The 12,664-nt window shown below is 39.9% G+C and overlaps 1 protein-coding gene across 1 annotated transcript in view; it reads right to left on the bottom strand.

Moving 5' to 3' along the window:
- Window positions 1-2,945: 2,945 nt before the first annotated feature.
- The window catches only part of NR4A3 (nuclear receptor subfamily 4 group A member 3), a gene marked incomplete at its 5' end in the record, with an annotated part of 32,005 nt that continues 22,286 nt past the window's right edge, over window positions 2,946-12,664 (bottom strand). The window contains one exon of the mRNA XM_079927137.1: window positions 2,946-3,336. Within this exon, the coding sequence (XP_079783263.1) occupies window positions 3,089-3,336 (248 nt within the window). The 3' untranslated portion in view covers window positions 2,946-3,088. The remainder of the gene's footprint in view (window positions 3,337-12,664) is intronic.

Here is a 12,664-nt window from a genome sequence, read left to right as displayed (position 1 = left end):
CATTATATAAATGGTTAAGAAAATACTGTTAAATGAAGCGTGCTTATTCAACACACCAGCAGCCATTGATAAAATGTAATTTAATTTAATCATTTAACTTTACATCGTTAATGTACAAGAGCATTTCTTTCAAACACAGGTTAACACACACTAAAGAGCAATGCTGTTAGAGGAGCAGAGAAACTTTGGAAAACTCTGCTCTCTGAAATGAAAGCAAGGCACTCTCCATTAACAGCTGGTGGATTCCTGATTTCCGCCCACAGAAGGCATGTTCGCACTGAGAGAGCTCTCCCACAAGGGAAGAATCACCTGCTTTAATTCTTGCTGTCCTCATCTGAGCTAGTTTGGTCATCCACTCTGTATGAACTTGTGTGTCAACATTAAGGTAAAAAAAGAGACTTGAATTGACAGATGACTTGGTGGAGGGCGCTCATAGTTGTAATAACTATGGAAGACAGAAGAACACTAGCTATAATCTTTATTTTCAGCACTAGTGTCTGGACCTATCACTAAAAACCTTCATTCCTTCCAACCAATCAATATCGGCTAAAAAGTCTTTTCCTTAAATCTGATGGGTGTAAAAATGAAAAGTGACAGCATTTCTCTAGGGCTCTGTTTTTTTGTTTTGTTTTGTTTTTCCTTTACAGACATGACCAAAAAAACAAGGATTAACATTCCAAGACTAACAGTGCACAAAAGGGTTAGATGTATGCACAGTATTTCTAATTTATCCAAATTCATTTTGAATTTGGTCTGAAGCTACCTTGTATGAAACGTTAGCTTTCCTGATATTTAATAATGTTTTTTATGTCTGCATATAAGCTAAAAAAATTACTGCAAAAGTACTACTTTTTCATGGTAAAATGTAAATAAATATTAGTGGTTATTTCTAAAAGCCTGTTTCCCTATAGGTGCAGTAAATTAAGTAAAAAGACCATGGAAAGAAGAATTAGGTCCTAGTCTCGATTCTGTTACCAGCTGTCTGACTTGGGTAACTCTTTGCCCTTTGCTGGGCCCCAGTTTTCTCCTCTATGAATTTCAGGGTGGGTGGACTAGTTGACAAGTCAGGCCCCTTCTAAGTCTAACATTCCAAGATCCTAACATTCCAGATCCTATCATCTTGATATAAAAATAATAATCTCTCACAAAAGCTCACACAAACATAATACATGATCAAATATCAGAATGACTCTTGGAAAAAAAACATATATGATTTGCTATCTCGGCTATCCTTTGCAGCAATTAGGCAATTCATTTGGCATTTGTTTGATTGTATAATTTAATGACAATATAAACAGCATAGTTTTGTTCTTTTTCCTTTAAAAAGACTAAAGCAAAAATGATTTAAAGCTAACAAAAACTACTGTGACATCAGTTTGACATTCAAAGTTTGTTTCTTAGCAAAATGGCCAAAGATATTTTGACTTGATACAGAGTATATAATATAAAGGCTTTTAGACCTAAAAATCTTCAAACATTATTTGAATTTAGCAAAACATAAGCAAAATTTTAATATCAAAGTGCTAAACAGTACTGCCTTAAAAGTCACTGCAAATGAACCATAAAATAACCGCATGGGAAGTAACATTTATTGTACAAATGGTTAATAAAAAGACACATTATAAATATATATATGTAACCTGCTATATTTATATATATATTTGTTTATTTAATTTCTAATTGGTGTATCCAAGTTCACTGTGAACACCCCATTTAAGTATTCTGTAACTCAGCTTCCAGGAGCTGGTGGTCTTGCAATAAATACAGGCAAAGCTATTACAATACAACGTGCATACAAATGTTTATACAAATAAGGACACTATGCAACAAATTATCTCATAATAATATGGCATTAACAGTATAAACATACAAAAGGGAGTACGAACACGGAATGTTGAAACGCAGCCCACTAATCCTTTCTAAGTACTTACATTCACACTATTTTTTTTTATAATAAGACTTGCTTTTTCTCCAAAATTGTCTCTTTAACCGATAACAAAAATTAAATTATATATATTTTAAAAACCTTATTATCCCTGGTGCTTACCCTGTATGATCCATTCCTACTCATTTGCATGTTCTCATCTAGGGTTCAAACGCTTAAAACTCATTGAATGCTCCTGGGCCTTCTGAATGAATGTGTCAGTCAGTTTCTATAATTGAAGAAAGTTTAGGGAACTCCGGCTGGATTTACCGAACATGACAAAAAAAGCTGTATTCAATCCATCTTATAATCTGAGCCCCCTTTAGGACAGTTGGACACTCAGGGCAGGGATCTGTATCCATCAAGAATGGCCTAAATTCTTGGATGGACCATACCTCAGAAGGGTTCTAAAGGGCAGGTGGACAAAGCCTCTACTAGGAAAATTAGCATGTGTCATTTGCTAACATGACTGCCTCCTTTCAATTTCCATATAAAATAAAGGAGAGTTAATAAACAAGACTTAGTAAGACAGCACTTTAAAAATTGCACTTGTATATGGAAGCGAACAGCCATTATCATTTTGCTATGTCTGATTTATAGGTAATCCTCCATCTTTCACCATTTGTTAAAATAAAATAAGGAAGAAAGAAATTAGGAAGAGGGAATTTCTGCTTTGTTTGCACCACATACGTACCCTTGATACAAGAAGTGTACTCTAAAGGGATCAATCTCAAGACACATCCTACCCTGGCAAACAACCCTTGGTTGTTCTTGTTTTTAAATACAAACCAACTATAATTGTATTCCCCAGAAAGAGTTTTAAAACAGTTATTATTATTTTTTTTTTTTCCTGCTGGGATAGCATTGTCCAAAAGTGCTTTGTTAGCAATTTCTTAGAAAACCCTCATGAACTATAACCCGCCACACCCCAACCCCAAAGCCTAAATATAAAACACAACCCCAACACAATACTCTGCAAGTTTTCTGGCTTTCAGTTGTAAGGAAAAGTGCCAGAAAAAAAAAAAAAAAGTCTTTCATTTCTACAGGAGCTTGCTTTTTCTCTTAAGGAAGGACAGAAAATGGTAGGTGTCCAGACCCATCCCTCCGCTGCTTAGCAAGCGGCTGCTAGCGGATGAGGCAGCTCCCTGCTCAGGCTGCTCCTGTTCAGAAAGGCAGGGTATCCAGGAAGAGCTTGTCGATGATGGAAGGTGGAGACACCAAGTCTTCCAACTTCAGGTAGAAGATGCGCTGGAGGCCCAGGGTGCAGATCTTCCGCAGTTCTACCAGGGCACGTAGGACCTTGGGCTCAGTGGGCTCCAAAGCTTGTCCCTTACTCTGATGCTCTTTTAAGCTGCTTGTGATCTTGTTGCATAGCTCCTCCACTCTCTTTGGTTCTTTTAACCCATGTCGTTCTGCAGAGGGTTAGAAAAGGATAGAAAAATTTAGGAGGCAGTTACATCTTAAAAAAACCCGGAATCCCTGGACTTCCCTGGTGGCGCAGTGGTTAAGAATCTGCCTGCCAATTCCGGGGACACAGGTTCGAGCCCTGGTCCAGGAAGATCCCACATGCCGTGGAGTAACTAAGCCCGTGAGCCACAACTACTGAGCCCGTGTGCCACAACTACTGAAGCCCGCGCACCTAGAGCCTGTGCTCCGCAACAAGAGAAGCCACCGCAATGAGAAGCCCACACACCGCAACGAAGAGTAGCCCCTGCTCAACACAACGAGAGAAAGCCCACGTGCAGCAACAAAGACCCAACACAGCCAAAAATAAATTTAAAAAAAACCCAAACAAACAAACCCTGAATCCCTGAGGCCTGCGTCCTGTTCTGCCAGTTGGGATGGCATTTTACAGTCAAAGTGCCCTCCCTCTTAGAGGTAGTTCATGGCCTTTGGTATTAAACAACAACAGGGATTGAATCCCAGTCCTGTCACTTACTCACTGTGTCCCCTTGAGTAAGTCTCTTAACTTCTGAGCCCCAGTTTCCTTATAAAATGAAGATAATAATCATACCCAATTCAGGGTTTCTGGGAGGATCACCTTGGGCGTATAATGCAGATGAAGTACACAGTTCCCGTCACAGAGCCACATTGAGTGAGTAACAGGGTGGTTACTATTTTGCACACATTATCTGACTGAGGTCTTACAAAAGCCCCATCAGGAAGCAACTCTTTTTCAGAGTGAAATGGAAACACATCCAGGCAAATGAAAAAATGTTCCCATCTTGACACACTGGGTTGGTAAGTGTGGCTGTAATTTCCATTTGTTAATGCAAGGGCTGCCCTGCAAGACCTGATACAAAGCGCATTCTTGTATTTTCATGCTAACCAGCTGGAGAAGAATCCAGATTTTCTTTTCCTTGTTCTCCCAGCCCCATACTCCTATTGACCTACACCTGGCACACACCTACACCTGACCTACACCTGGTACAAAACACATGTTCCTCTGCTGTGGAGACGGAAAAGTCAAAGAGAAGAGAGGAGGCCCAGAGGAGGTGGTGCAAGCATTTTATAATGTGGCAAGACATGAACACCAGTATCTTATATTTTATAAAATAATATATAAATAATCCCCATGTTAAATATTATGATCTCTTATTTTGTAAATAAGGTTAAATGGTTTTCCCAAAGTCACACAGCTGCTAAAAGCTGGGATTTGAACCCAGTCTCCTGAGGCAGACTCTGTCCTCTTGCTCCAGAGCAATGTTGCATCTCCTTGCAAACAGAAAGAAGCATGACATCCAGTACAAATCAATTTGCTCTCCCTCAGCATGTAGATATCAGAGTCTCTTTCTGAGAGAAGAGAAGGAGAGAAGACCTTGGCCCCTGTTATCTTAGTCAAAGTTTTCATCTCTTGGTATATTTACATGTAAAATAATAATTCTTGAGAGATGAAAGATCTCCATCCAATGGGAAATCAAGTACTAGTTTTTAATTTTTCCTACATTAATTTTTTTTTTAGTTGGGAATATTTTTGTTAGAAAAGTTAATTCCCCAAATCATCGGAAAAATGAAGCAACTATCTAGACACTTTTTTTTTCTCTTGCCCTAAATAAAAGGAGGCCCAGGAACCAGGAGATCTGCATTCTTCTCCAGCTTGGCTAGTTGTGTATGACTTGGGGAGCGCCTTTCTCTCTAGAGCCCCTATGAAAAGGAAGAGATTGGATTTAATGACCTCTAAGGTCCCTTCCAGCTCTGATGCACATTTGTATATATTTGTAATTATATTAAAGTACAACCATGAAAATTGCCAGCAGCATCTCAGTGGGCTGTAACTTACAGGTCTCTCATCTCAATGCAACATAATATAGAGAAAAGGTGACTGAACTTGGAGTCAGACAGACCTGGGTTCCATTTTTGGTTCTGTTACTTACTAATCATGTGACCTAATTGCTCTAAGGCTCAACATCCTCCTAGGAAAATGGAGATTAAAGGGTGGTAGGTACACAAGTCTTTGTTGTAGTCTTCTTCATTCTTTTCTGTGTTTCTTAAATATTACACAATGAATTGAAAGAAAAAGTATGATTATAATAAAGCTCGTCTCCATGGTTTATTGTGAGGTTCAGCTAAGAAGATGCTACATAAAAGTGTTCTGCCAACTGTAGAGTGCTACATGCGTGGCACAGTCAGCCCCTAAGACAATACCTGACACATGGCAAATGGCTGGCAGCTGCAGGGTCAAACAAAGGAGATAAAGTCCCCTGACTCCCAAGCTTTGCAGTGCAGGATTTTGCTTTCCCCTAGGAAGCTATTAACTAATCAGGCCAGGTGCAAAGCTGTCCTCTATGGTTTATCTTTACTAAATACATAGTCCCCTTGTTTTAGTCTCAGAAGAAGCACTCAAGAGTGAACTTCAACTGCAATGGTGCTCTGCCTAAAGTTTTATTTTCCCCCAAAAGCAAAAAAGCTGGCTGCAAATTTGGCAGTAAATTTCAAGAGCTATAAAATGTTCATAGCCTCTGACCAAGTAATCCCATTCTTGGGAATTTATCTGAAGAAAACACTGAACAGAAGAATAAGACTATATGCATGAAGACATTTGGGGTAGCATTACCTATTTTAAAAAATGGAAAAAGATAAAGGGAAGAAGAATAGGGGAACTGTTAAGTGAAAAATGGTATGTTCTCATAACAGAAGATTCTGTAGACATCAAAAAGGACAAATATGAAGGCTGTGAAGCGACATGGCAAAATATATAATATCACATTAAATAAAGATTAGAATATAAAATGGTATCTAAGCTGTGATTCCATCCATGTAAAAAGTATTTCTGCATGTAGAGAAGGATGAAAGGAAACAGAAAAGTGAAAATATTCATGAGATTGTCAGATAACTCTTTTCCTTTCTTTTAAATATCCAGGTTAATGCTATTGGTATAATAAACAATGTTAAAATAGAACAAACTGGGATTTGGTCCTCTGAGAACCCCTCTAGTTGCTGTAACACGATCAGACAGTCATCTTGCTGATAGCAAATTCTATTAAATACTGAAATATATCAAATTAGGTTCATAATGCAGGGAGAGATGCTTTTCCCAGAATAAAATACCGATCCATTGATTTAAGCTTTCCCTTCCTTTCTGTGCCTCATGCCTTGCACTATATTCAAGATCCCATATTCATTATCAGGATAAAGAAACTGAGCAATGTGTGGGCTGGATTTCAGGAGTGGGTTGATTATGGAACCTTGTAACCAGACTTTCTCATGGCCAAACTCACAGAAGGTGCCTCGGAGTTTTCCCTGCTCTCCAACCAGTTGTGACTGCTCGATAACTATGGCAACCATTATTTATTCAGTGAATTCAAGTGGAGATCGATACCTCCTGCCAGCTGGATCAAGCCTAGGCCTGGAATTCCTTGAGGAATTCAGAGACACTCCTGTTAGAAGCCAAGGGCACCTTCTTTGTTGTTTTGAACAGCTACTGGATTTGTGGCTTCTTTACTCTTTCAAAAGGGCTGAGATAAAATTCAGTCTCCAGGCAAACTACTGCCAGCAGTCAGCAAGATTTTCAAATCTCTTGGGAGTCACTAAGTGTCTGGGACCTTCCGAGTAATTTGAAATTCCTTAAAACCCCAATCACTGGCATTTTAGTTTAAGGGACCCCCTTTCATCTTGCAGCTTGGTAAACATGGCTGCAGAGCTGACATACAGAGAGTTCATAAATTCTAGGGGAAATCAGACATTCGGATTTTCCCCCTCCCTAGAGAATTATATACAGATTTCAGCTTAAGATCTTTGTCCACCACTAAATAAAACAAACTTCTCAGTATTTTTTGCATTTTGATCTACAACATTTTTACCCAATACTTCAGTATTTTAACTCAGCTTTATGTACTCAAAACTTTAAAATACAACTTATAGAAATGGTTACATAATGGATTTATATGTCATAACCGTAGAATACATGAATTGGAAAGAATTTGAGTTATTTAGTTCAAACTTTCTCCTAAGACAAGAATTCCCACTATGAGATACCACAAAGACAGTACCTGGCACCAGCTGGACTGGCAGTTCACTATTACACCCTGATAGTAAAAATATATTTAATAGCACTTTACGTTACATTTTTACCTAGATTATTTTACTGCACCCTCACAATAACCCTGTGAATTAGGCAGGACAAAGATGATCTTTATTTAATGAGTAAGAAGGCTAAGGCACAGAGAGTTAAGTGATTTGCCCATTGGTCAAAATGAACCAGTGGCTAATTTCCTTCACACCAAGTCCAGAGATATTTCTATTGTACCTGGTTGCCTTGAACACTGTTAGAATGTTCCTCCTCTTCCTGAGATTAACTCAGCCTCCCTGTAACTCCCTCCTACTTTCCGTGTACGTAATCAGCTAATTGACTAATTGCTTCTTTCCACAAATATTTGAGTATGTATTCTGTGCCACGCAATGTTACAGCCACTGGGGTTAGAGCAGTGAACAAAGCAGACAGACAACAGACCGCACTCCTACCCTGCGTGGTGTTAGTACTAAAGACAGTTAGTGTCTAAAGACACTGCTGGGTTCCTGTTCATTCTGGCTATCCAGGCCATAGACATCTCTGCTAGGAGAGAGAGGAAGGCAGGCAGGGGGGAGGAGGAGAGACGGGAGGAAGGGAGGGAGAAGGGAGGAAACAGAGAGAGAGCGATGGAGAGAGAGGGGGAGGGACTGATTGAGTGAAATAATAAAGCTATTTAGGTTTGTGTTCATGTTCTTCCCTCTTCACCTAGTTAACATCTATTCATCCTTTAGATTGCAGATCAAATAATTCTTCAGGGAAGCTTCCCTTTTTACTCCCAGTCTAGATCATGTTCTCCTATGGCATTTTCTCTATTTTTTCCCTTTGAATGATATCAGGTTGAAATCAGATATTTTTGCGACAATTGCCTCCTCCTCCATTAAATGTAAGCTCCATGGGGGCATAGACTGTACTTGCTCATCATTGTATCTCCAGCACCAAGCCTACTACATAGGAGATACCCAATAAATACCTGTTAAGTGCATATGTTAATGGAGGGACCCGTAAACTATATTAAATGAATACTAAACAGGTGGGTTGCTCAGAATAAATATGCAAGCTGGGAGTTATTAAGAAGCTAACAACAGGAAAGAACTTAACAAACTCTAAAACCTACCACATCAGAAGCTTTGGAACCAGGTTTCCTGGATGTAAAGCCTTGCTCTATCACTTATTCGCTGGGTGACTTTGGGTCTGTTTCCACATTCATAAAATAGAGCTAATAATGGTACCTGCCTCATGAGTCGTTGTGAAAATTAGATGAATTAGGACATGTGAAGTATTTGGAACAATGCCTGGCATACAGTAAGTACTTAATAAATATTAGCAAGTATCTTCCACATCCCCAGCTCAACTTTCCCTTCAACTTTCCTTCAAATCAGCCACTTCTGAGTTGGCCTACTAATGATTCCACAATCCTCCCCGTCACTCTCACAATCATCTCTAACAATTTTTCTCCCCGGCTCATATTTAATCCACTGCAAGAACTCTGATTATTATCTCTGCAATGTTCCTTGCACCTATCTTCTCTCAGTCTCACTGCCTCTGGACCAGGTTTTCAATATCTGTTACCTATGTTGTTTTAATAGCTTTTGACTGGTCTCTCTGCTTCCCATCTCTGCTGTAACCCATCTCAGGTCCTTCCAAATCTATTTACTAAAGAACATTAAACAGATAACACAGGCAGAGGCCTTGGCACAGTGCCTCACACTGAGTATTATAAAATGGTAGTTATTGTTAATTTCATGGAATCCTAATTACCAGTAGATTCCCTTGTCTTTGCTACCCAAGTGTGGTCCCTAGATCAGCAGCACCAACATCACCTGGGAGCTTGTTAGAGTCTCAGGCCTTGCAGAGACCTACCTAATCAGAATCCTCAATTTAACAAGATGTCCAGTGATTTGCATGCACGTGAAAGCTGGAGAAGGTCTGTTATAGTCAACCCCAGTCCCCATAAGATGTTTGACCCAGTCTACAACTAACGTTCATTTAGTCTCTGTTTTGTAAACCTCACTCCCCAAGGCAGGAACTCACTGTCCATGGCTGCTTATTCCAATTTCAAATAGTTCTGTCTTTTAGAAAGTTTTTCTTATGTTGAGCTAAATTTTGCCTTCCTACAGTTTCCAGGTCTGCCTCTTAGACCCACACAAGAAATGCCAAATCCTCTTCCTCACGGCAAGGATCAGGGGATGAGGAAAGGGGTGATGATACCATCAGGAGCCTCAATAAGGAAAAGCAACTTCTGATTTTGAGCAGGTCTCCACACAGGCCAACCCAGCAACAGCAATAATACAGGTCCAGCCAAAGGAGGAGAGGCGAGCAACTGGGGAGAGATGTGTGTGTAACTCAAACACCAACTAACAAACAGAACTTCCTGCTCGGAGCTCTACTTCTTTCTCTGGGAAGTCATCTCACTGCTACTTCTCATGTCATAATAACATCCTTTACTGACAGGCAGTCCCAGAGACACTGAGCCCACGCTGATCAGGAAACCACAAGTCGGTCAGCAACCTGTGCTCAGGCTGTGATAGTGCTTTTCAGTCAGTCTGTCTGTCTCTGATCTATTAGAGCAGGTGTCTGTCTCCCCAGGGAGACCACAAACTCTTGGAGGGTAAGGGATTTTATGCCTGGCACATAGAAGATGCTCATTAAATATTACTGAGTCAATCTGAATTGAAATAAGGTAGTTCTCAGGAATTCTAACTATTTTCTACTAACAAAGTGGTGGGCTAAAAATAAATAATTCAGATTTTCCTAATTTGGGAAACTTTCTGCTATTCACAATTAACCCATTCATTCAACCAATATTTGCTTTGTGCCAGACACCTTTCAACGCTAAAGTAATTTTAAAGATGAATAAGACTCTCCCTGCCCTCAAGAAACCCTGGGTCTAGCTGGAAAAGAAAGACACAAAGAAATTGCTTAATGTGATGTGCGTAAACAATTGTAGGGATGCATCAACATTTTTATGGATTCTTAGAACAGCTAGCTCTTCCTGGAAGTAAAACTCCTACCATTTAGGATAATAATAGTAAAGGTTTGTCTAATCTTTTTTTCTGCAAAGTATACATTAGCTCATTCAATCTTTACAAGAAACCTACAAGTAGACATTATCATCCCTGTGAAAAACGACAAAACTGAGATTCAGAGAGGGTAAGGAACTTGCCCAAACTTGCAGAGCTAGGAAGTAAGCAGGGTGAAGACTTGAACTCAGCTCTCCAATCTCCAAACCTCATGATAACCTTTCTCCACTACCTTTTAAAAAAAACAGTATGGCCCTGCCAAGTTTTACACTTAGTTTTCCTTGCAATGTAGCCGATGGCTATATGTGATATAAAAACAGAGTAACCAGGTAACCATTTAGAGAGAACAGTGGAGCTCTGGGAAGACAGGTGGTAGAGGGTGTGGCAGGGTCAGCCACCTGCCAGGTTCTGCCATGTCACCGTTTCATTGCTTTCTGCCTCCTCCTCAGTCTCAGAATTCATGTTCCAATAAGACAAAGAAAAAGACTACAGAAAGAAAAGAGCATTTTCTACCTGACGGAAGACATGAGTAGGGAAAGAAAGCCGCGGGGAACATTCTTTTAGTGTAGTGTTTTGCAAAATGGCATTTGGGCACTCAAGTTCCCTCCACCATCTGGTCCAAAATTGCCTTTCCAATCTTATTTCCCTTTTTACTATATGGGAAATGCATTTTACTCTGAGGTTAGGTCATAATTCTAGGCCATAAGATAAATATTACATAGAATCAATATTTTCTCCTGAAAATTCTTTACATTTCCCCAAAGTGCAGGACACACTCTCAGCTCTCACCACCAGAAGCAGAGAGACCATGGCCCACAGTGGATTCATGTCTTCTCTCTCACGCTCATTCAAAGACATAAAATCATCAAATGTAATAACTTGTACTCTTTTAATTTTTCTGTTCTTTCTACTGAGATTATATATAGGATTTAAAAGATACATAATGCAACTCCACCCTACTTGCTTTTCCCCAAAATGTGTTGAAGTGTTCCGCTGCCATGCCCTTGCTATGCTGTTTCCTCCGTCTGGAATGTCCTTCCTCTAAATGGTCTCATTTCTTGATACCACCTCCTTGGGAAGCTATTCATGACCAGCACCTCCACTTTTCTTCACCTGCAAAGTGCTAGCAGTAGTCTGAACTTCTCCTGCACTTTTAAGGACCTGAGCACTCACCACCACACACTGAGTTCACTACTTCATCATCATATATGACTTCCTAGCAGACCATACACTTTCTGACAGCAGAATTCACACATGACTCATCTTTGCATCCCTAGGGACTGCCACCATGCCCCACATATAGTAGGTCTTCAGTATTTACTCAGTGAATGGATACTTATAATATAGTAATTCCACACTAACTTTCTATTTGGGGGGCTTCTTACTTGTTATACATAATTAACTGCAACTAGATACCACCTCATTGATATTCCATCAGAAGCAAAGCATTTCCATTACTGCTATGTCAGGAATATGTCACTGGAAAAGGGTAGATGAACTGGGGACCTAAAAACATTTGACAACCACAACTGTGGGGAATTCCCTTTCACTGTGCGAAAGGAGAGTGATCTGAAAGAAACCATTTCCTGCCCCACCTCACCACCTAGTTTTTCACCAGGGCACATAAAGAGAGGTGGAGGAAGAGGAAAAAAAAGAATTAGGAAACAAAGTCATGTTTGTACAAACTACCAATATTGTCCAGATTCTCAGAACCTTCCTGGAAAGCAAGACTGGTTAAATGTCTAAGACCCCATTTCCTTTTCATGAGTTCTGTGTGGTTTGGAGCAGAAGATTTTGGGATGAATTTTCTGCTGTCAATAGCCCAACTGATATTTGACAAGCACCCTTTATGGTCAATGGAGCTTATTTAGAAGTCAAGATTTCAGGGTAGGCCGTATTCAAATGAAAATTAATATCCACAACAATGTGCACTGCTGTTGCTCAGGCATTGCCTTTGCTGCCATTTCCTGATGCTTTCACACATTTCAAACCCCCTCCGAACCAGCAAATCACAAAGAGAGTTCTGCGAGATCCAGAAATGAGAGAAGAGGCCTTCTTTTTCTTGTGTGTTATAACCACAGCACCTGTAACACCCAGCTCTGCACAGGCTGCAGGACTGAGCACAGGATCTGGATACAGCCCATCAAGGACCGGGCCCATTGTAAGTGCCCAGTAACTGCAGCTGAATTCCTTTAATATCGCTGTCCTTCT

Source organism: Stenella coeruleoalba (genome assembly GCF_951394435.1).
Source record: "Stenella coeruleoalba genome assembly, chromosome: 7".
Classification (NCBI taxonomy): domain Eukaryota; kingdom Metazoa; phylum Chordata; class Mammalia; order Artiodactyla; family Delphinidae; genus Stenella; species Stenella coeruleoalba.
This window is presented reverse-complemented; position numbering and strand designations above follow the sequence as displayed.